Source organism: Crotalus tigris, unplaced genomic scaffold (assembly GCF_016545835.1).
Source record: "Crotalus tigris isolate CLP2741 ecotype Arizona unplaced genomic scaffold, ASM1654583v1 scf7180000023639.2272817, whole genome shotgun sequence".
NCBI classification, from domain to species: Eukaryota; Metazoa; Chordata; class Lepidosauria; order Squamata; family Viperidae; genus Crotalus; species Crotalus tigris.
The window spans coordinates 370035-392855 of NW_024100096.1; the positions used below are offsets into that span (position 1 = coordinate 370035).

The 22821-nt window shown below is 37.5% G+C and overlaps 1 protein-coding gene across 1 annotated transcript; it reads right to left on the reverse strand.

Annotated features, from left to right (window-relative positions):
• Positions 1 to 15489: 15489 nt before the first annotated feature.
• On the reverse strand, positions 15490 to 22736 carry DNAJB9 (DnaJ heat shock protein family (Hsp40) member B9). The gene is made up of 3 exons (XM_039320463.1): positions 22604 to 22736; positions 17936 to 18162; positions 15490 to 16534 (listed from the first exon to the last, which is right to left on the reverse strand). The coding sequence occupies exons 2-3, from the start codon at positions 18150 to 18152 to the stop codon at positions 16104 to 16106; spliced, it is 648 nt and encodes a 215-aa protein (XP_039176397.1). The 5' UTR covers positions 18153 to 18162; positions 22604 to 22736; the 3' UTR covers positions 15490 to 16103.
• Positions 22737 to 22821: the final 85 nt, after the last annotated feature.

The following is a 22821-nucleotide window of genomic DNA, read 5'->3' on the forward strand; positions in this document are numbered from 1 at the left end:
TGTTACTTGACAAATGATTAAAATAGACTGGGTATTAAACTTTGCATTTATCATGCTTACGTTTATTAATAGGAAAAAGGATCTAATTCACTGTTGAAATTCTGAGGTTTTCATCTCCTCCAGCAATTATGCTGGCTAAGGAATGAAGGATGTTGTAGAGAATGAAACATTACAATCTTGAAAATAGGGCCTTCTTCATGCAAAATATAGTATGTAATTGTTACTGTTGAGTTATAGCCCTTTCACAGTTCATAGCCCCTGCATTAGAGATTATCCAGGTAGCCCCCAAATACACAGCTATTTGGCCTTGCTAGGGTTGAGCCTAAACCTCTTCTGCCAATCAACCTAACCCCAAATTCCAGACTTCAGCCTCATAGTAGAAGTCTACCTGTTGTACTTTTGATTTGCAAACCCTTTTGTTGGAAAGAAGAAAATGCCAACCATCAGTCTCCCAAAGTTAAGGTCTTTACGGTTAATGTTATTTTTTTCCTATGCAATAAATACATTAGTTTAGGTTCTCATTAGTCTGTTATATAACATTCATTTTGTACGTAAGGGGCTGGACATACAGTATGTGATAATGTATGTTATATTGTCTCTTGACATTGTCCAATGTGAATCATATTAAAAGCAAATCTGCATCTGAAGTTCTGGCATTTTGAAGAAAAGGGAATGTCAGAAAGAATACTGAAGCCAAGATAGTCAGTCAATCTTTTATTACACTCAGTAACCAGTATTCCATTTAACAGTAGCCAGGATAGCAAGAATAGAAATGGAGGCAAAATTCTTTTAATATTAACCAACCTAATTTACGTTCCCCAGAATAATGAATGTTCTGAAATGGATTCAACATTTTCTGAATTTGGTGGCCCATATTCTAATTTAAAAAAAAAAAACAACATTATACATGTAAAGGCATTACAAAAAATGGAATGCAAAATGTTAAGAAATATATATTTAAAGGTGTTCATATAGCAGAGCTAGAATGCATTTGGGGAGGGTAAAATATATGTTCTTCTCTAGGAAAGAAATCTGAAGACGGATCTCCTGTACCCATAAAGGCTGGGGGTAGAGGTTAAAAATGATGAAAGTGGAAATCATGTTGCCATTTCCTTAGATTTACATGGTTGAAAACCTGGTTTCAATCAAAAAGCCATTTGTCTTGCTGATACTGGAAGGAAGGCAGAAATCATCTATCATAGATTAACAGGACATTATTTTTTCCCTGTCCTGTATTCATTTGCAGGCATAATCTGAGAGGCTTTGCAAGACAACTCCTTGTATAACGTTAAGATAGATGGTGGTGATCTACAATTCATTTTTGACAGAATAGTTATTCCAGCCATAGATCCTACATAAAACACATAAACCTGGGATGGCTGCTGCAAGCAGTGATGTGCCTGCAGTAGAAAGATCTTTTCAATTTCATTGCAGGACTAAAAAATGAAAATCTCAAGCCGGGTCAGATACAATCCTTAGGAAAGTTAATATGTTAATGAGAAAATCCACAGTTCATAAAGAATTTCATGCAAAAAAAAAATATGGTGAAGCCTATTCTTCGAAAAATGCCATACTCCTCGAAATGCTCTCATGAAAAATCCAATTCCTGTTTTTTATGGTTTTATAATAGTACCTGAAAGCATTCTGCAATTGTCAGTCTTTTGAGGTAGACTAGCTAGGAAACGGATACTGTAAGAATGACTGTAATTCTCTTTTAGGGTATTATAATAACAGAATCTTGAAAACCTGACATTTCCTCTCTCCCTGTACAAAGAGAATAAAGGTAGGGAAATCTTTAATTTCTCCCTAAGTGTCTCTTCTATTTCTGGGTTGATTTTTTGTGTGTGTGTCACATTCCTTCTTCAAGCCTATCTCCATACTCCTCTAGTTAGGTTGCCTGAAACATTAATGACATCATACATAGATCAGAAAAGTTGGTAAAATTTCTTGTAAAATTATTTTTTTGAGAAGAATTTATAGAACGTTGTTTCTATCACAACCCTAAAAAATAAACGCCACAATTTCTTCTCCGTTTTGATGACAACCACCATCTCTCTCTCTCTCTCTCTCTCTCTCTCTCTCTCTCTCTCTCACACACACACACACACACACACACACACACACACACACACACACTGCACCAGAAAACCCACAAGTTTGGGTTACTGTGAATGATACAGCAAATAATTTGGAGAATAGTAGATGGCACAACCTCCTTGAACGTAAGCAAAGGCAAAGAGAAAAGTGAATGTAATTAAGGCAAAAAGACTCCTGGGTAATTAAGTATACGTTTCCCTAAATCTTGATATCTTTTTTCATTAATTGGTGTCTTTATATTCTTTACTCACTGGACAACCTACCCAATCCACAAACATCCACAAATTTAATTTTAAAGGAACAAAGATCAGAGTGTAATCTATATTCAAGAAGGAGGCATGTGTCAAGACAACTTTACATCAAAAATGGTACAAAGAATTGTTATCTCATTCAAAGCAGTTGAAAAAGAAAGTCTAATTAGATGGATTTCACTGCACAGTCCAAAATGATTAACAATAATAATAACTAGTTAGTATTGTGGTTTGTGGTAGTAGTAGAATTTCCAAGCATTCATTGTTAAGAAATCTGACAGCATATATAAAAATTCTTAAATGGAGATTTGTTGTGTAAATTTTTTTATCTTATTTGCAGGATTTTGTGATAGGATATGGTCAATGTCTTTCATGTGTAAAAGGGTGAGAGCCTTTTACTGTCAGTCCTGCAGGAGATTGTTTTGTGTCTTTGTGTGTAAGAGAGGGAGGGAGAGAGTTTTGTGATTGTTGGACATGTGTGGTCTGTGGAGTGATTGTGTTCGATTTGAGTGGGTTCTTGAGTGAACATTGGGAATTTGGGAGTAGTGGGTTGGGCACTACCTGGCCAGTTAGTGAGAGAGGCCAATCAAAGTAGTAAAGAGTTAGCAGCTTTGGGCTCCCTGATGGTGCTTAGAAGAAAGAGTTAAAGCACTGTGCGGCTTGCTGTTAACCTTGCAGTTGGTAGGAGGGTGGCTAAGTGATACAAAAGGATGGAGGGGTCCCTAGTCAGGGGAGCCAGGAGACCAGTGTTGGGGGGATGTATATTGGTGAGGCTTAGGCCAAGTCAGTATATTCAGGTGGTGATGGGCATGGGACATTTCAATGGGAGATAGAGATCAGGCCATTTCTGGGAAGACATCCAAGTGTTTAATACCACTATTGTGTTCCAGCTCTCAGCTCTCTGCTGTGTAGGAACCTCCCTGCCTAAGCCGCTGGAGGCTATGGAGTTCCCCAGGCTTACAGTCCTGGATTACTTCTGGTGGCAGAAGAATGGGAATAGTGTGTCCATCCTGGCTCTTCTTGACTTCTCAGCAGCTTTCAATATCATCAATCATGATATCTTTTTGGGGTGGCTCCAGGAGCTGGAAATGGGCAGCATAGTCTTATGCTGGTTCACCTTCCTCTAGATCTGATGCAGTTGATATAGATTGGGAGATGCTACAGAGCTTGGTTCTCTTTCCAATTCTTTTTAACATCTACATGCTGAGTGGGATCATCCATCACTACGGGATGAGGTATCATCAGTATGCACACGATATCCAGGTGTATATCCCCATCCTGGGTGAAGTAAGTGATGCTATGGATGTACTCTTTCAGTGCTTGGGAGACTATAGAGGACTAGATTATTCTAAATAATAATAATGATGATGATGATGGAACTTGGAGGTCATTTAGTCCAACCCCCTGCTCAGGGAAGAAATCCTATACCATTTTGGACAAATGGCTGTCCAATCTCTTCTTAAAAACTTCCAGTGTTGGAGTATTCACCGCTTCTGGAGGCAGGTTGTTCCACTGGTTAATTGTTCTAACTGTCAGGAAATTTCTCCTTGGTTCTAGGTTGCTTCTCTCCTTGGTTAGTTTCCATCCGTTGCTTCTTGTCCTGCCTTCAGGTGCTTTGGAAAATAGCTTGACTCCCTCTTCTTTGTAACAGCCCCTGAGATATTGGAACACTGCCATCATGTCATCCCTCGTCCTTCAACTGAACTTTGGTAAGAGTGACTGTGGTTAGAGGCTCGGCCGCATCTGGGGATTTACCATATTTGGTCTTCGATAGGGTGGTGCATAATCTGGGAGTCCTCCCAGACTCACAATTCCTGCTTGAGGAACAGGTGGCAGTTATTGCCAGGAGGGCCTTTGCTCAACTTTGGGTTGTGTGCCAGTTAAGCCCATTCCTTGATGGAGAAGCCCTCCTTTCAGTCACTCATTCCCTACTCATTTCTCGAATGGCACTATATTTGAAGAGCTTTCTGGAAACTGAAACTATGCAGAATACAGTGGCACAAGCAGTTTTAGTGGCCACTAGGATGGTGCATATAACACCTCTGCTAGGTAACTGGAACTGGGTGCTAGTTTGCTTCTGGGTCCAAGCTTTTATTACTTTTAAAGCCTTCATGGCAGGGGACTAGGTTCCTTAAGGAATTGACTCATTACATTGACCCATCCCACCCAGTCAGAGAAGGAGGGCATGCTGCAGATCATGTCAATTAAAAATTTTCAACTGGTAGGCTCTAGGAAGAGGGCCTTCTCTCCTGTTGCCCCTGCCCTTTGGAACAGGTCACCTCCAGAGATGAAGTGAGCCCCCACTCTTCTAATGAATGAGTCCCTGTTAGCATCATCTTCAATAAGAAATTCCAAGATCTCAGCCTACCTAGATTTTCAGAGTGCAGCTTATGAAAATGTACTAGATTTCCCCTTAGATATTTATTATTATTTAATATTCCACCTTTACAAAAGTAATAAAACAACTCAAAGTGGTGAACATATCTGTTAGTCCTTCCTTTTCCTATTTCCCCCACAACAACAATCCTGTGAGGTAGGTTGGGCTGTGAGAGAATGACTGGCCCAAAGTCTGCCTCTGACTAGAGTTTTATTCTTTTGGAACCAATAAGGAAGCTCTCTTAACTATACTTCCATTGATGAAAATTTTTATTTAGGAAAATATGCTGACTTGAAGTGTGCAATATATATATATGAAAACAAGCAATTAAATTCTACCTGGAATTCCTGTTAAATAGCTGCTGATCAGTCATCAAGAACATTGCATCAAGATCCAGAATAGTTACCTGAAGTAGTTGTTTCTTTCATCTCAATGGTTTTGGTAGGGGATTTTCAATGTATAGGTAAATGGATAGAAAAGCGATACTCAAGTCACAAAATAGTAGAGAAGATGTATACAAAGGGCTAATCCGCCTAAAGTCTCAAAGAAATGTGATCTGCTGTTGCCCTCTGCTGGAAACCTCATAATAGTTTCAAATAACCACAAGCATATCCTTGTGTAGAGTCCATAAACATATTGCAGTAAAGCAGCTTATTCCCAGTTACTTGGTTATTAATCACAAGAGGGCACTCTACATGTCACAAACTCCAGCCATAGTATTAAAGCAAAATTAGGAAACTGCATTATCCATTCGCTAAACAATTAATTTTGCTGCTTTAGTCCAATGTCAAAATCATACAAATCAAAATATCATACTTGCCTATCTAATGGAGTGAGGGAGCCGGCAACAATGAGGGGATCAGCAAACCTCATACTTTAATCCTAAGACATCCTTGATAAAGAGCAGCCAATATTATTTGTTTTTTTATTTTTTATTATTTGATTTTGATTTTTTTTAAAATATCATTTTCTGCATAGGCAATATTTGTTACGCATCTTCTCTAGGAACATTTGTATAGTTTACAGCACGGGTGTCAAACTCGCAACATCACGTGACGTGTCGCGATGTATCGTGAGTTTTTTCCCATTGCCGGCAATGGGGTGGGCGCGGTTTTAGTGTGACGCATCTGGCCTGCGGGCTGGCAGTTTGACACCCCTGGTTTACGGGTAGTCCCCAACATACAACTGGTTGCATAGCAACTCTTCAAAGTTACAGAGCTCCCACTCCCCCTATGCAGTCCCAAAGTTATGACTGGTGCAGCACCCTGATGGATATTTGCCTTTACAACTGCTGTAGCACCAGCACCACCACCCACCTACCCCACCTTCCCCACCAGTCCCTACAGATTTGGAGCCTGCTTCCCACCCCACCAGACCCCACACCCTCCTCCTCACCCCCACATCACCCATCACGCACTTACCTTTTGAAGATCTCTAGAACTCCAAAGCTCAGGTTAGAGAAGCAAAACTGTGCAGCGCTATCCTGGAAGTGGTTGCTATTTTCTAAGTGGCCTAATTGAATTGTGGCCACTCAGAGAAATGATGGCCTCTTCCAAGATCACACCACGCAGCCCAACAACAAAGCAACTGCTTTTCTTCCCTAGCCCAAGCGCTGCAGCTTAGGAGATATTTAAAAGGTAAGTGTGTGATGAGCAATGCAGGGTGAGGAGCAGGGGGCGGAGAGGGAAGAAGGCCCAAGGCATAAGGGGATTCGGAAGGTGGGGAGTGAAGCACAGGGTGCCTCATCCCGTGTTCCACTTCACAGCCCATGTATTCCTTTAACAACTGCATTGGAAAGAGCATGTATGAGAGGGTTGTAAATGAGGTGACCACGTGGGTAATGTTTAAAGCATCTACTTGGGTTTTGGTATGTGGATAATACCTTCATGATCTGGAATCATGGTGAAAAAGAACTCAGTACATTGAGTTCAAATACATTTGAATAATAGCCACCCAAATATTCAGTTTATGATGGAAGAGGAGAAAATCTGGCAGAAGTTGAACTCTGATGAAAGAGATGCCCCTATAGATGGGAGCAAACTCAAGTTTTAGCCTACAGCCTGTTGGTTTCTGATGGAAGGTTTAAAATAGCATTCAGGAATTAGGGAACAATTTGGGCAGACACCTGTTGCAGTTCTAATGCTCTACCACCAGGTGGAGCGTGGAAATCTGTTAGTTCAGAATTAAAATGAGGACACTTAATCTAAAATTAAGAGTATGGATTCAAGGATTTCAATGGGAATGACTACTTTTTATTGTAAACCACCCAAATGAGTGGCACTAAGAATTAAATTGTTTTTATTATGCCTTTGTGTGCATGAGAAATTAGCATATTCTGCTCCACTATTACAGTTTGGAGGAATGATACCATAGTACTCCTTACTCTAAAATGAAGAACAGTTCAAAGAAAATATTCATTAAACTTTAAAAATACACCTGTTTGTTTGTAATCAAGGTACAGAATCATTTTTCTTCAAGAATACAGTTGGTTTTGTTCAGAGTATGGTTTGGGCTATATGCTATTATTTCAATTTAAATGACAAAGAAATTCCAACTGAAGTTACATCAAAAGTTTGAAGAAAACTTTTTTTTTTTTAGGGTACAAGGCTATTTGAAAGGGAAAGGGAAATCAAGTGCCATGTGTTGGTGTTATTACTGAATGACCAACTGAACAGCATGAAGTAAGAAGGAAAGAGTTCATTAACACTGGTTGATCTAAAGGTCAGATGATCAAAGGCCTGGAGACTAAAACATATGAAGAACAGCTGCAGGACTTGGGTTTGGCTAGAAAGAAGAAACATGGGTGACATGATAGCAGTATTCCAGTATCTGAGGGGCTGCCATAAAGAAGAGGGCATCAAACTATTCTCCAAAGCACCAGAGGGCAGGACAAAAAACAATGGTTGGAAACTGACCAAAGAGAAAAGCAACCTGGAATTAAGGAGAAACTTCCTAACAGTGAGGACAATTAACCAGTGGAACAGCTTACCCTCAGAAATCATGGGCACTCCATCACTGGAGATTTTCAAGAAGAGGCTATACTGTCTGAAATGGTATAGGTTCTCCTGCTTTAAGCGGGGGGCTGGACTAGAAGACCTCCAAGGTCCCTTCCAGTTCTATTCTATTCTATTCTATTCTATTCTATTCTATTCTATTCTATTCTATTCTATTCTGTCATTGAATGACCTGTTTGAAGGCAATATAAATCCATAAAAGTTGAGAGCCAATTTGTCCTAGGCATTAGGCCAGAAACTAGGAGACTCTGAATTGTAATCCCACTTTAGTCATAAAAGCTGGCTGGGTGATTTTGGGCCAGACACTCTTTCTCAACTCAGCATGTCAGGCTTAGGCGACAAGCTGGTTGATCAATTCCTATCACATCCTATGGAGCAACACTTGGCTGATTTGGAAAAACAAACTGGACCCACTTGTTGATATATTTGGGCAAACTACATCTTTCACTCTAAGCATCCAGTGAAGTGAGCTGCAGCTTTTGACAAATTATGCTTTTTAATAAAAATGTATTAGTCAGAAAAGGCACTACAAGACACCTTCTGATTTTTTATTTATTTTTATTTTTTTGCCACCATAAGCTAATACATTTCTCCTCCTGCAAAGCAAAGGATTCGATTGAAAGCTGGAATTTCCCAAATCAGGAATCAACAAGGACCTGCCATTTGGCACTGTGCCTGGGAAGCTCAAAACAAGGCTTCTGATAAGCTGTGGGAAAGACCAATAAAAGAAATATAAGTGTATCTAAATATATAAGGAGAAATATTGGCAGAACATATTCAACTATTTAAACGTCACCCTAGTGTTATAAAGATTCTTATCTTCCCCATCTTTTGCTGGCACTGCTCTTGTCTTGTTTTTAAATCAGCTTTACAGAACCTATTGATCCATAAACTGGTCATTTCCCATTCAGATACAAATACAGTGATTATTTATGCACCCCCCCCCCGAAGAAATATAGCAATAAAGGCATATTCTTATTTGTATGGATGGATGCCTATTAAGAGATAACGGCTATAATTTACATGAAGCACTAAATAAATACCTTCCAATATGTAATAGTATTACTACACTAGCCTTTTTGTGTCTTTTAAATTTTTTATTGTTAAGTAACCTATCAAGACAGAAGCACCTGAAGAACATTCTGCTAACAGAAGCACCAACATTAGACAAAGAAACTAATTATACCAGTTTGAAGAAAGTTGCAGTGGATGGACACTGTTACCAATTATTTTTTAATTACAAGCACTATATGACATTGCATTTGTGATCTGATAACATATAGTACTTGTAATCTGATAAGATATGCATGTAACCTATATGTGCATAGCCACCTTTCTTCATTAACCCTAATTTAAATCCTAGGCATCTCATGAAGCAAACTGTAGTTCACAAAAGATTGTCTTTTAAGGTGGAAAAGGTACCAGACTTCCTTCTCTCCCTCCCTCTCTTATCATCCAGATAGACATCTTTATTGATTGCTTTTAAATTGCAACGCTACTGGAGACTGTAGCATCTCTGCGCAATTGGGTTTTATTCTATATATTTTGGAAATAATATATTATTAAAAGCATCCAAAATTCACACTAGGGATTTCTGCTGTCAAAATTCATTGAAGCAGAAATAGATCTGCAAGATGCTCACAACACAGGTTGGGAACAGAACACAAAAGATTTTTATAAAGTGGAAACATTTGAAGTACATCAAGAGTTGTCCATGGTAGCAGAGTCATCTTAATCTCCAACAATTTGTGGAATTTTTCCAGGGAATACATTCTGTTGTAAATTAGAAAATGAGGAAAGCAGAGTAAGTCTCTAATTACTTTAGTGATATAAAGGATGGAAATATTTACTTCTAGTTACATGCCATCATTCTTTGGGGATTCAAGATATCTGTAGTTGTTGGTGAGGATGTCTTCTTCTCTTCATAATAACCATTCTGTGAGGTGGGCTAATCAGAGAGATGGCAACCGGAAGCACATGAAACCAGGGTTAACTCCGTACTATTGAATTGTATTGAATAAACCAAAACTGAATGTGTCACTGCAAAATGTGTTATGAGGAATTGGCAACATTTTTAGTCTAGACTTGTAAATAAGTGTCCTGAGCTCAGCTCACAGGATGGCTAAATCTAGGATTTCTCTTACCCCTATTTTTCAGGAGTTTAGAGAATTAGGGGAGATTTTAATAGTGAAATTGGAAGGATTTCATTTTTAAAAAAAACATACCAAGGGCAATTATACAACAGAGTGCAATAGTAGGATATAAAAGCATAAACTGATTTTTAATGATCTGTCAGCAAAAATACCCCTGGTTTCCCTAGTTCTGACATATATGTATACAGCATCTGAGTCATGGTGGGCTATTTCATATTTTAAATAACAAACTACAAGGCTTTGAGGTTGATAACTGATATCCTGGGGGGGGGGGAATATTATTCTTAAATCCACCTGAATGCTAAAAGTCATATTTATAACCAACTTCATCTGAACTATACCGAATTATTGCAATAAAGCTCTAACCTTTCAGTTCAGCAATCTGATTTTCATCAGATTCGATAGATTTTCCATCAGCTCTACTCTACATCTGTTACATCAATGACAGCTTTGTGTCATCAACTGCATTTTGTAAGATAGTCTCTCCCAGAATAAAATTACTGCTGGGCACTAGCTGTCCAAGAATGGCTGAATATGGTTTAAGAAACTACTGCATGTTCGGAGACCTATTTTTCTTCAGAAATATAATGGAAAAATACAAGACACGTTTTCCTCAATTCCAAATAAACAGCATGGAAGGAGAGGTCCAGGCCATATTTCCCTTAGCTGTCTTTTTGGTCTTGCCCTGAACTGTTAAATCAGAACAAATGAGCTGAACCAGTGTATCATCTCAGCATTCAATATATTTTCCTTTGGTTCTGACGGATTGTATTTTAGAACATTCCTGCTGGTCGTGTACCAGAAGCAAAATGAGAAAAGCATCCATTTTTTTTCCAAGTGTAAAATAATGGAATTTGTTACACATCAGGAGAAAAAGCTGAATTTCTTTTTCCTTATAGATTGTATCTAGAGGTGAGGGATCAGTTTGAGAAGTGATGCTTGCCCTGGCATAGAAGTATTTTTCTTTTTTAAGTGGGCTCACTAAAAGACTGTCAGCAACACATTCTAATTCAAGGTGCTTATTATTCCATAATAAAATCCTAGGTGATTTGGATCCCACTTACATGAAGGAATCACTACGTCCATATGTAGTAACTTGGGAGTTACTCAGTCCTTTGAGGTAAACTAGCTCAGGAAATAAATACAAGAATTATCAGAATTCTTACTTATAGGACAGAGTAACAAAATTTGAGTTTACCTGATTTGAAGTTGTATTTTGCAGCTTGCTGTTTGATTTGGATGAAAAAGTGGATGCTGATGAGAAATAGGCTTTTAAAGTAAGATTAACGTGACCTGAATGTGTGGATGGCATGGATATTTGTGGTATAACAAAGTCAAAGTTAAAATAGATTTTAAAAATAATTATGTTAGAAATGATTTATGAATAATATGAAAGAGAAACAAATCCAGCTTGTGCCTGAAAATGCCTTTATGGCTCTCAGCCAAAGAAACATTTTAAAGATGAGAAATACTAGGCTAATTCATCATGAGATACTAGAATTCTGTCAAGGGCAATACAAAATAAAATCAAGAGAAGAACTGATGGCAGAGAGGCAAGGTTGCCAACACTCTATATGTTGTGCTCGTATCACTTTAGTAATATACTAACTATTCGTTGGCCTGTAGTGTTCCAATAGTTTCAAGAAGCAGCCATGTCTTCACCATTCCAAGAAAAACACATAAATATTACCAATACAATATAAAAAAATAAATTACAACAGAAGGAATTTTAACCATTTACCTTAGAACATCTGAAAGCAGAAAGAAACTCTTAAGCATATATTTAAGCACAGCAAATATCAAGCTCTCCTCTCTAGTAGAACTGTATATAAAAAATAAAACATCTATTGCAGTTTACTAAGTGTGGTAAGCAGCAATGTTGATACCGTACTTTTATCTTTGCAAAATGCATTCAAGGTTGCCACCCAAAAAGATCAGGCTTGAACTAAAGTTTAGCAGTAAATATCAATTGCGCAAATAACGACTCAAATGCCAATAAATATAAAACTTCTTACCTATTGATGGGCAATGTTTTTCCCTCTTCAGTCAGAGCTGCAGGTGGTAAGCAAGCTATCTTGGTAATTCACAGAAGAAGAGTTCTGGCATTCCCACTCTAATCTGAATGACAACCTAATGCTGTTACTTTAAAAAGGGTCTATCCTCAGGCTTCATGACAAGTTGCATCTCTCCCAAGATGTTATTGACAATTCAGTAATCGTGAATTTCCAAAGTAGCACTCAGTGTAAATATGTCAAATATAAAAGCAGCAAACAATGCTGCTATTGAAAGCTAAATAAAAAATGATGGTTTCTAGTACTGGGGAACACAAAAACTTGAGTTAGCAGTGGTAGGAGGTTTAGATGAGATTAATTAGTAGCGTCATCCATAATACTCTTTTTTCCTTAAATATATTTTGTCACATGGATTGCAGTCATGGGGGGGGGCATTATAAAGTGGTAAGATTCCTGCTTCAAATGAACAGAAAGGAGCCTAACAAGCATCTCTAAATAGTGATTTCCCTAGCCACAATCTTTGAAATGGAATTATTTAATATGTTCAGAGATCCAGTCATATCACTGCCAAATAAAATCACAGACTCCAAGTACTTAAGTGATCCAGATTTAAAGAAATCTGGGTATATAAACTTGAGAGAATTTTGCAAGGACACCATCTGTTGTTAGTGCAGAACAAGTAGATACATCCATGAACATCACCCACTTGACACATAACTAACACATCTCCTTTAATTCTCACCACCTCCTTCTCCTTTCAAAAGCGTAACTTCCGAACAGCAGTTTATTTCCATTAAGCCTCCTAGTACACATAGTCCTTGACTTATGATCACAATTGGGACCAGAATTTCTGGTTGCCAAGAACCCAAATTTTGACCATATGGATGCTGTGACAGTTGTTAAGTGTAAGGACTGGTTGTCAGTCACTTTTTTCAATGCTACCGTAACTTCAAACGGTGGTTGAACGAATGGCTAGAAGTCAAGGATTACCTGTATAGAGCAAGGCATTAAATACATAAAAAGGGGAGAATTAAGTGCCCTTAATGTGAAACACAAGCCAGAGGTGGCAAACCTATGGCACGCGTGCCAGAGGCGGCACTCAGAGATCTCTCTGTGGGCACGTGCACCATGCCCCAGAGATGGCAACTGTCCCTCTTCAACCAGCCACCCGCTAACTCGCCGGGCTGGATGCATCCCAGTACCCATGCGCTCGCTGACCTCTGTCCAGGAGCCGATGGTGTCAGGCAGCAGCTCACCTTGCCGTGACAATGGCACCCCTGCCCTGCCTCGCTTCACCCTGCAGGACGAGCCTCCTGCCCACCACCCCACCTGCCAGAGACACCCTGGATCTCCCCCAACTCTGCCCGGCCCCCACAGGCGTCCCTCCCCACGAGCAACATTGAGGTGATCACGTCCACCTTGGCCACACCCACCCAATCTGCCATGACCACCACAGCCACGCCCATCCAGTGGGCCACACCTACCTGGCACCCAGCAATAAATAAGTGGGGTTTGGGTTGCAGTTTGGGCACTCGGTCTCTAAAAGGTTCGCCATCACTGCATTATACTATATTATAAATACATTATAATGCACTATAAATATCACACACAGAACTCTGCTAGAGAGAATTCCCCTGAAGATGGGCTCCAGCATGAGTCCAAAAGCTCGGAAGACAAATCCTCTGGTCCCAGTAACCGACCCAGATTGTATCTTGCAGAATCCATTTATTTATACTGAACTTTTCTAAAGATCTAGTAGTTTTTGTTGTATCAAATACTTGGAACACAATTACAGCGTCAATTCTCTTTCTGCAATTTTGTTTTGAAAAGATACATCATGTTCCAAAGTCAACAACATGGCAGTACAAAATTTCATTAAAAATGTATCAGCTGCAATTAAAGTGCCTGCTTTGTCAGTGGCTGGACCTTGGATGCGAAACATTCTAATTTCCTATCACAAATAGAATGTCTATAATTCTATAATTAGCTGCAGAATCTTACTGAGTTCTTAAAACTGGATTAATTAATCAGTTGCAACACAAATATGTTGAAACTCTACAGAATAAACCCCAAAATTTATTATGTTCAGCATCTTTTTTCTCCAATAAGAACATTATGAAAGGACTGACTTAAAATAGTGAAAGATAAACTTTTATATCCATGGTGCTTTACCACTTATAATAGCATACTCATTATTTACCAAGGTAGAGAAGGAAATTGGAGTCATCCATTATTCTCAAGGAAAATGTTTTTATACATATAGCAGAACTAAAGCAAAAAATGATTTTTGAAGTCTTATATTTTTACAGCATATTGCAGAAAACCCATCTACCAGCTAAGAATGAAGTACTAATCCATGAAGGCTTTTCCTAGCATCCACATTAATACCACAGAACAGTTTTCTTTCATACTGATAAGACTCAATAAATGGTAACATGTATGTGGGACGATCATTTTCTCAAGTCGTCAAAAAATTTAGCCTGTGACCAAGTAGTTTATTTTTTTTCTTTAGATTTCTTATTTTTACAATATGCAGTCATGCAGGAGGCTTGAAATTCAGAGCAGGTGCCATTGTTAATCAAGTGGCATGATATTTATTCATTTAGCATATGGCAATGTTACATTAACCAGGAGACTCCAGGGCTATTACAAAATAGTTGTTCGGCTGCCAATTGCAATCCATTCTGTTCATGCTCACAAATTATCCAAGTGCACCACAGGGGTAGATTAGCTCCACTCCTAGGACTTGACAGCATTCTGCAGCGTCATCTGGGGCTTTTCTAGCACCAATGTCACTTTGCATTTGGGCATCGCATTCAGGCAGGCCCAGTACCAGTTGAATTCATACTGCCACTTGAAGTAGCATTTGTTCCCACCAAAGTGATACCTATTTATCTACAGTACTTGCATGTATCATGCTTTCGAACTGTTATGTTGGCAGAAGCTGAGGCAAGAAATGGGCACTCGCTCTGTCACGTGGAGCTACGACTTGAACCACCGGACTACAGACCTTCTCCAGCATCATTAAGCCACTGAGCAACCACACCTCTCTAGTGCCATGATTAAAGGAGAGAACTCAACTGTCACTTGCTCAATATAATCACTTCAGCTAGACAGCAATATTGCAAAAGAATATAAAACATTATGATTTCAAACTTCTTCAAATGTGAAACATCTCATTTTAAGTTTAAAATAGCAATTTCAAATTTGAAACGAACCATTTCAACATTATAGGAACCATTTTTGATGGTGTTCTGGTTACTCCAAAAGGGTTCCAAACTAAAAGCCACCATTTTGGTCTTAATTTGTGTGAAGCCTGAAATATTTCCAGTAGTGTATGATAGAAACAATAGCAGAATACTTCTTGTGAACTAAAAGATTATTTTGAATTTGAAATATTTTGTACCATTATGTAGTACTGCCTCTAATCCAGCATGGCATAGTTTCATTCTTCAGTATTACAGCATTTTGTGCAACTGAATACAGTAAATAAAACAGTAACTTACCTTATTTGCAAGGCACTTTTACTACCAAAAATTCAACCCCCCACTCAACCCAATATCTGAAGAACTTTCAAACAATCTGAAAGATTAAAAGTGTTTCAGCAGGGTTTATATACACATTTTAAATACATGTCTGTGTACAAACCTGTACAATTCAAAGCTCTTTTACATCTGAAATGTCAGTTTTGTTAAATCAAATCATGCAATTCAAAATATACCATATTTCAATATATTACTGTATTTGTAAGTTATTACTGTTAATGTAACACAGAATTACATCGTAAATTCTGTGCTAATAAAGAATAGAATCACACAAACACTCACCAGTTAACACTTCTAGAAATAGAAGCCTGACAATATTATCTAGTATACTATTAAATCAACACTTTGCTGAGTGTAAAATATAAAGTGAACAGTGAGGTAATTCGGTTACCTTGCTTCTGTTATTACAATCTAACACTGTCATATGGAGATTTTCTCCACATGCACATTCTATGCAGCCGAAGAAATAAGTTAGTCATTCCATCTTGTTTTGTTGCACTTGTAATATTTATCAGTTTAGCTACAACATACCTTCAGCACTTAAAGTGATTAAACTACAAATTCATGGTTTGCAGAACCTCTGTGCTTCAGCAGCAAAGAATAGAGCCAAAAGGAAACTAAGGGCAGCATAGAGCAAAAGGAACTGCAAAGTAACTATTGTCCGGAACAATCTGTGAATGTGGTCACCATGTTTCCTCGGCGCTGTGTCACAGTTCTGCAGTGCTTACTAGAGCCATGGAATTTGTTTCCAGTCTGCATCGTTTGCCGCTGTGTGCTATCAAACCCATTAAATGAAAACATTTTTTCCATATCTTCAAACATGTCATCAAACAGTCCCCCTCCAAAATTGAATTCTGGAAAAGCATGTCTTTGTCTCCTCTCAGCCTCCTGTTGACTATGAAAATGATTTTCAAAGTCTTTCTTTGCATTAGACCTTTCACCAAAGAAATCAAAGTCTTTAAGGAAGCGATCAAAATCAAAGTTAAATGAGTGCTGAAAGGGGTTTCCATTCATTCGTCGTCCATCTCCATTTCCAAACTGATCATATTCTCTACGTTTATTTTCATCAGACAAAACTTCATATGCTGTAAAAAAATAAAACAAGTTATTTTAAAATCATGTAAATACATACATGACAGGTCTTTGCATATATATATAAGGGTGCCTTGATCAATTCAACTTTAAAAATTCTCAGGTGAAAGAGAGAGACATAAGAATCTTAAAGAATAGATCAACCTTTCTCAACACGGATTATGTGACAAATCATGATTGAAAAAAATATTTAATTTTCTTTGCTGCAGAATGCTAGCCCTTGCACTGATAAGAATTCTTATGTGCTGCAACTTAGCTGCCAGCCTTCTGTGAACTATAGATATAATCTTCTTATACAGGGATTTTCTGAGACCTGAGGCTTTATTTCCAGGATTCCTCAGAGTAAAAAAGAATGAGAAAGGGTGGACTGGATAGTTGCTTTACTGTATGCTTATCAATATTAGAATGATCAAAGAGCCAAAATCAGATCAACTAGTCCATCTTTTCTGTAATTTCTATTGGCTAGCAGGGGAGTTCTCCATATTGCAGAAAATACTTTTTCCACACTACTTGCAGAATCAGAGAGTGACCCACTATCAATTGCTATGTCAGTTCCTATTTTTTCACAATATAGACAGGTATCTCTTTTTTGTGGTCAAAGCAGTGGTTTGGATTTTTTTTCCCCATCAGCCTTCAAAAGTCATAGATGCTGCAGTAATATAATTAGATAAGCTGGACCCCACAAAGATATATCATTTTATTCAAAGTTGTGAAAAATCATGTTGCAGACAAATTTTCTATACCCATATTTTTCTATTAAATAAAATGGAGTGGCTAAACTCTTCTTGTAACCTTAGTGGTTAAAATATTAGATTAGGAGTGAGGACAGCTAGGTTCAAACACAACTTTAGCTTACACAATCATATTTTCCCAATCCAATCTACTTAACAGGACTGTTGCTATAGGGGAAAAATAAGCCTTGTACTGCATTTGTGTCTAAGCAAACAATAAATAAAATAGTACTGGTACTAGTCTTGAGTTTTCAAAATGTTCAAAGCTTCTCTAAATTTTTATGTTTAACTCTCCCAGCTACCATTCTCATTTTATACACATATTTTTATTGCAATGGTTTTTTATCTATGGCTACAACAATTTGTGAAAATAGTTCTAAAAAGAATATCCACACTAAAAACATATGCAAAGTATATTCCAAAGATAATTAGAGTGATAATGTTGGCATAAAGTACCTTTATTCCTAAAAGAGGAAATTAAGATTTTTGTTCATCTATTACTATCTTTGCATAGCAAAAGGATGCAGATCCTGCATAAGTAGCAACACTATCTAAATCAGGGAACTTCCTCAAATAAAATAGAATAAATATATCTAATCCTGTTCTTCTACTCAATAGAAGAAAATGTTACAATTAATTAATTTGTAGCAGAACTCAGCTTACCTTCTGCAATTTCCCGGAATTTTGCTTCTGCTCCAGGACTTTTATTTTTGTCTGGATGATATTTCATTGCTAGTTTATGAAATGCTTTTTTAATCTGGCGTTCAGATGCATTTTTTGGAACTCCTAGAATGTCATAATAACTCTCCGCAGCCAGTATTAATTCTGTTATCATTAAAACGCAAAGTGCAAATATGAAAATTGATTGTGTAGTAGCCATGGTAGGACTCCTAAGGGGGAAAAATGAAAAATGATTCTTCTGTTTTCAAGTTAACTCCTTATCCAGCTATTTCTCTAACGTGTTGGAAGGAACTCATTCCGGATTCCTTATTTTTTACTTTTCTGTTAAAATCTCAGACATTACAGAGTTCAAAGGACTGACATATCCATTTTCACAAATACGGGAAGGCTTTTTCATCATGATACTTTACTTCTCATAAATTTAAAAAATCAGTCCTTTTCAAAATGATTTTTAAAAATTGTAGTTTAATTAAAAATAGATTATTTCCCAAAATTGCTATTAAAATAAATAAGTCAACTTTCACTTTGACAGGATTATATTATTTATAGCCTAAACACATTGGAATAAATTTTAGCTCTCTAATGTTTATAATAGTTTCTCAATAACTAAAAATTCCACATTTCCTATAATTTTTCCATTCCTACTGAAAATAATTATCTTCATGAAAGTATTTTCACATAAGAAACAGAATCAAGGAAATATCATATGATTTCAGCATATTAACTTAGAACCTGTAACACTACCTTGATTATACATACAAAATCAGAGACAGAAAGAGCTGACAAAAGTCATTGTTAAACTTCTGGCTTTATTGTAAGAAGAAATGCTGCTACTCCAATAGAAAACTGAGATAACGGCTTATACAATTATCTTTACCTCTCTATGATACTCCAGGAACATCTTTTTCCTTATATTCACTAACAATTAAACATGTAAAAGTTTAAAAAGGGAATTCTAGAATTTTGCTTTTTAGTCATTTATTTCTAATCTACAAACTAGAAGTTCTCAAATACTGCTATATTGAGTTTAATTTTAAGAAAAAATACTTTTTTTTCTCAATATTGTTATTTTTTGTTTTGCTTTCTTATCTAAATAGAGGAAATGTTTTTTCCTTATCAAAGAAACATATTTTTGAAATGCTATAAACTAATCTGAGTTTATGGAACAGAGCAGAGCAATGATATAAATCACTGATATAAAAACGATGCTGTTTTTAACTGCTTTTTTATTCTTTTGAATTGTCAACATGCAGATAATGCTATGAGGTAAAAACTTGTTAATTACAACTTTAATCTGTACACAGGCACATATCTTCATTAATACCTTGCTTATTTATAATACATGCAAATTACTACATATGCCTACACATGCCTTTTTGTTGTTGTTGTTGTTGCCAGTAAGGAGACCTCAGTTGGCAAGACTGAAACAAACAAGTTACCTCTTTATCAACCTTTCCCTCCTCCTTTCTACCAGGGCCCTCTCGAGATGAAATACTGAATGCACAAACTAGAAAAGAACTCTAGTTATAATGTTCTACCATTTAATATAAATAGATGATACCAACCTAATAGTAGACTGAACTACTGAACACCTTATTCATATAAAACACGAATTAAGACTGATTTCTCAGAGTATCCGTGTAATTACATTAGACTGAATAATAATGAAAGCAGGCAACCTGTTTCAGTCAAATATAACATAAAATCTGCTTGGAATTTAGAAATATATATTTTGGAGAAGGCAAATAATTATGGTCGTCATGTTCTTAAGAATGAGTGATAACAGTTCAGTTGTAGGTTGTCTTAATATTCCAATCAGGTTCAATCAAATGTTGAGGTTGCAATGGTTCTGAGTAATGATTATCATTAAACAAAGACAGGGTTGGGCAATGAGAGATTATAACTTTTTTTTGGTCATGTATACCCTATAGCGACTCAACTACACTGACATTATGTCTAAAGAAGGGATGCTATTTTCTGCTCTTTGAGAAATTAAAAAAAAAATGTGTGTCTTAAACTAACCAGACTTAAAGCACCCACTGCAGCCCTTTAAAAAACAAGCAAACATATAAAGAAAACCCGCAAACTGTTCTTTTTGATGATACAACTTTGAAGACATCCAGAAGTTGCATACAGTTTTGTGTTCATCCACTTCTGAATTCCATGGTTGGAGCCTATCGCAGCTCTGCCATAGTTCTAAGCAATTTTTAATCCTCTCAGCCATTAAGTACTTCAACTAATATGAGGCTTGGTAAAGTATTCATCATTGTTCTATTTCCACTTAGTTGGATAGTTCCAGACATGTAGTATTTGACTCTTGCTACTTGAATGCAACATCCCTCACAAATTTTGGGGTTTTTTTCCCCCAGGGGTGTAAGTCAAATTTGCTTTTATTCCATCAGATTTTAGTAAGTTTATTTAAGTCTTGCTTCTAACAAATTTTGTTTTATCCACATTTTAACACTGTATTAAGCATTTTGAGATTTTGCAATTATAATTGCTCTTAATGGTTTTCAAAAAAGATGCTATAATTATATTATCAGATACAACAGTGTCATGTTGGCAGCAAATCAGTGAACAATTTTCAATAAAGCTAAGAGATGTTATAAAATTGTTTTCAGATACAACAAGGTCATGTTGGAAGCAAATCACAATGAAGAGAGCATTTTCAAAACAAGAATATTAAAGTTGTTTTTAAAACTTTAAAATTTACATAGTAAATCCCTGCATGTTTCTTATTTCAAAAGATCAAGCGTTCTAATTTTATAAACTTTATGGAGGAGCTTCTGTACTACTTCTATATAGCATCCTTCTATCAAAGGATTCATGGTGGCATATTTATTCATTTTTATTTGCAATTGGAGATAATGTGTCATTATTTGTTAGATATGAGGCTCTTAAAATGTTTTAAATGCAAGCTTAAGCTTTGTTACCAGGTCAAGAAAAAAGGATCACAAGGAAAGAGAAAAAAACAAGCATATTCAAGAACTCAGTTTCAAGTTCCAAAACCTTGGGAATGTTAACCTATATAGAATAGTATATGTACACGTATGCAAATTGATATCTGCAGATAGAAGCCAGGGGAGGGTTGAATGATGCAAGCAGTGACATAAGCCCTACCTCTTTTTCACATCACAACACTGAATACATGCCCCAAAGGGGAAGGGCTTATAGTATAATGCTGTTGCACATCACACTGTGCAATCTAGGCAAGATACACAGCATCAGTTCACTTCCACTAATGGAAGAGTAAAGTGATCATCTGAAAACAGTTTAATCAGATAAAGCACAAGGGAGCTAGATAACTATGAGGATTGATAGAACAAGCAAGAATCAGAACATGGAGTACAATATTTTAAATATTATGAAAAATTCACAAGCATAAACTGAATCACTATTTTGACTGTCTTATCTATATAAACTCAAAACTATCAAGATCTCAAAATTTTTCACTGAACCAAATAAAGATCATACACCATCATGAAAAATGTGTTTCATACCGTAGTTCAAACTTAAAACTTATACAGTATTCTATAAAACAGAACAGAATAGAAGAAACAGAATATTAGAGCAAGTGAAGTTGCAGGAAAGCTTTCTCAGTCTTATTATAAATTATAACAGAAGCCCACTGGACAGTTTGGGGTAAGCATATCTATGAACTTCCAGAAATCCATATATAATATGGAGCTGGCAGACAAATGAGTATATAAGTGTTATCCCTCCAGTCTTCCTAAGTCATAAAAGCTCTTAAGAGCAGAAACTTCCAAATGACAATATATACCTCACCTAAAAGATCAAATTACATGCAGCATGTTATATAAAAGCTGAAGACATTCTAGATTCCAAACCCCTGACCTCATTTTTTTTACCACTGGCTCAACCTCTTCAATGGGGTTTAAACAGATTACTAATTCATTACATTTATTTGATGTGATGCGTGACATTATCTGTGAGCTTTTAAAGTAATATTTTAAAATAAAGCATTTCCCCCTTACCTTTAACTAGCTGTTAACCAGTCAACTATCATTTGTCCCCGTAGATGTAATATATGGGAAAGCTTGGCTTGAGAGACCATTTCTTCCTCCCCACAAAAAAATAAAAGAATCCGAAACCAACTTGAAACACAAGACATTTTCTGCCAGAGGGAAAGCTAGTTTCGATAGCCTCGCTTGGTCGCGTATGGAGTTTCAGCCTAGCCCTAGATCTCTTGGTAACACCATTTTTCCTTTAACCTTCGTGCCCCGCCCCAATTTAATATTGGGGTTTTGGGACTGATAGCTGGAGTGTATGACTAGCAATATAGGCAGCGGGCTCTGAGCACATACAGAGTTCCTTTTCCTCACCCCCCCGAACACTAATGGCGCCTCCCCTCCTCACGTTATTTTTTAAGAGAGAAAGGCGTGTGAAGACAAAAAGACACATATCAAGAAGAGAGACTGTGACGTGAAGGCTGCTGAGACGAGCCCAGCGTGGGGCAAACTAGGGTTCAAATCCCCATTTAGCAAACCGCTGTTTGGCTTGCTGTGAGGGGGGGCGAAAGATGAAGAAGGCGCCAAAACCCCACCGCTTGCTCCCTTCCGTGTCCCCGACCAGGACAGAAAACCCCAGCAGGCTGCCCTCCCCGACTGCCCCGTCATCCCTTCAACTCACCCGCTGTTTCCGTCCCGTAGTCCTGAGCTGATCCGTCTTTTCCGCTTCGCGCTCGGCTGCCTTATAACCTCGGCGCGCCAAGCCAGAACGGCGGTCCTACACGAAGCGCTTCCCGATTGGTCGCCGTGATGCACGTGGCCTGCCCGCTTTGGTGCACGTGGAAGGCTGTTGTGGCCTCGCGCAAGTGACGGATTGAACACCGCCAAACGCTCGCCCTT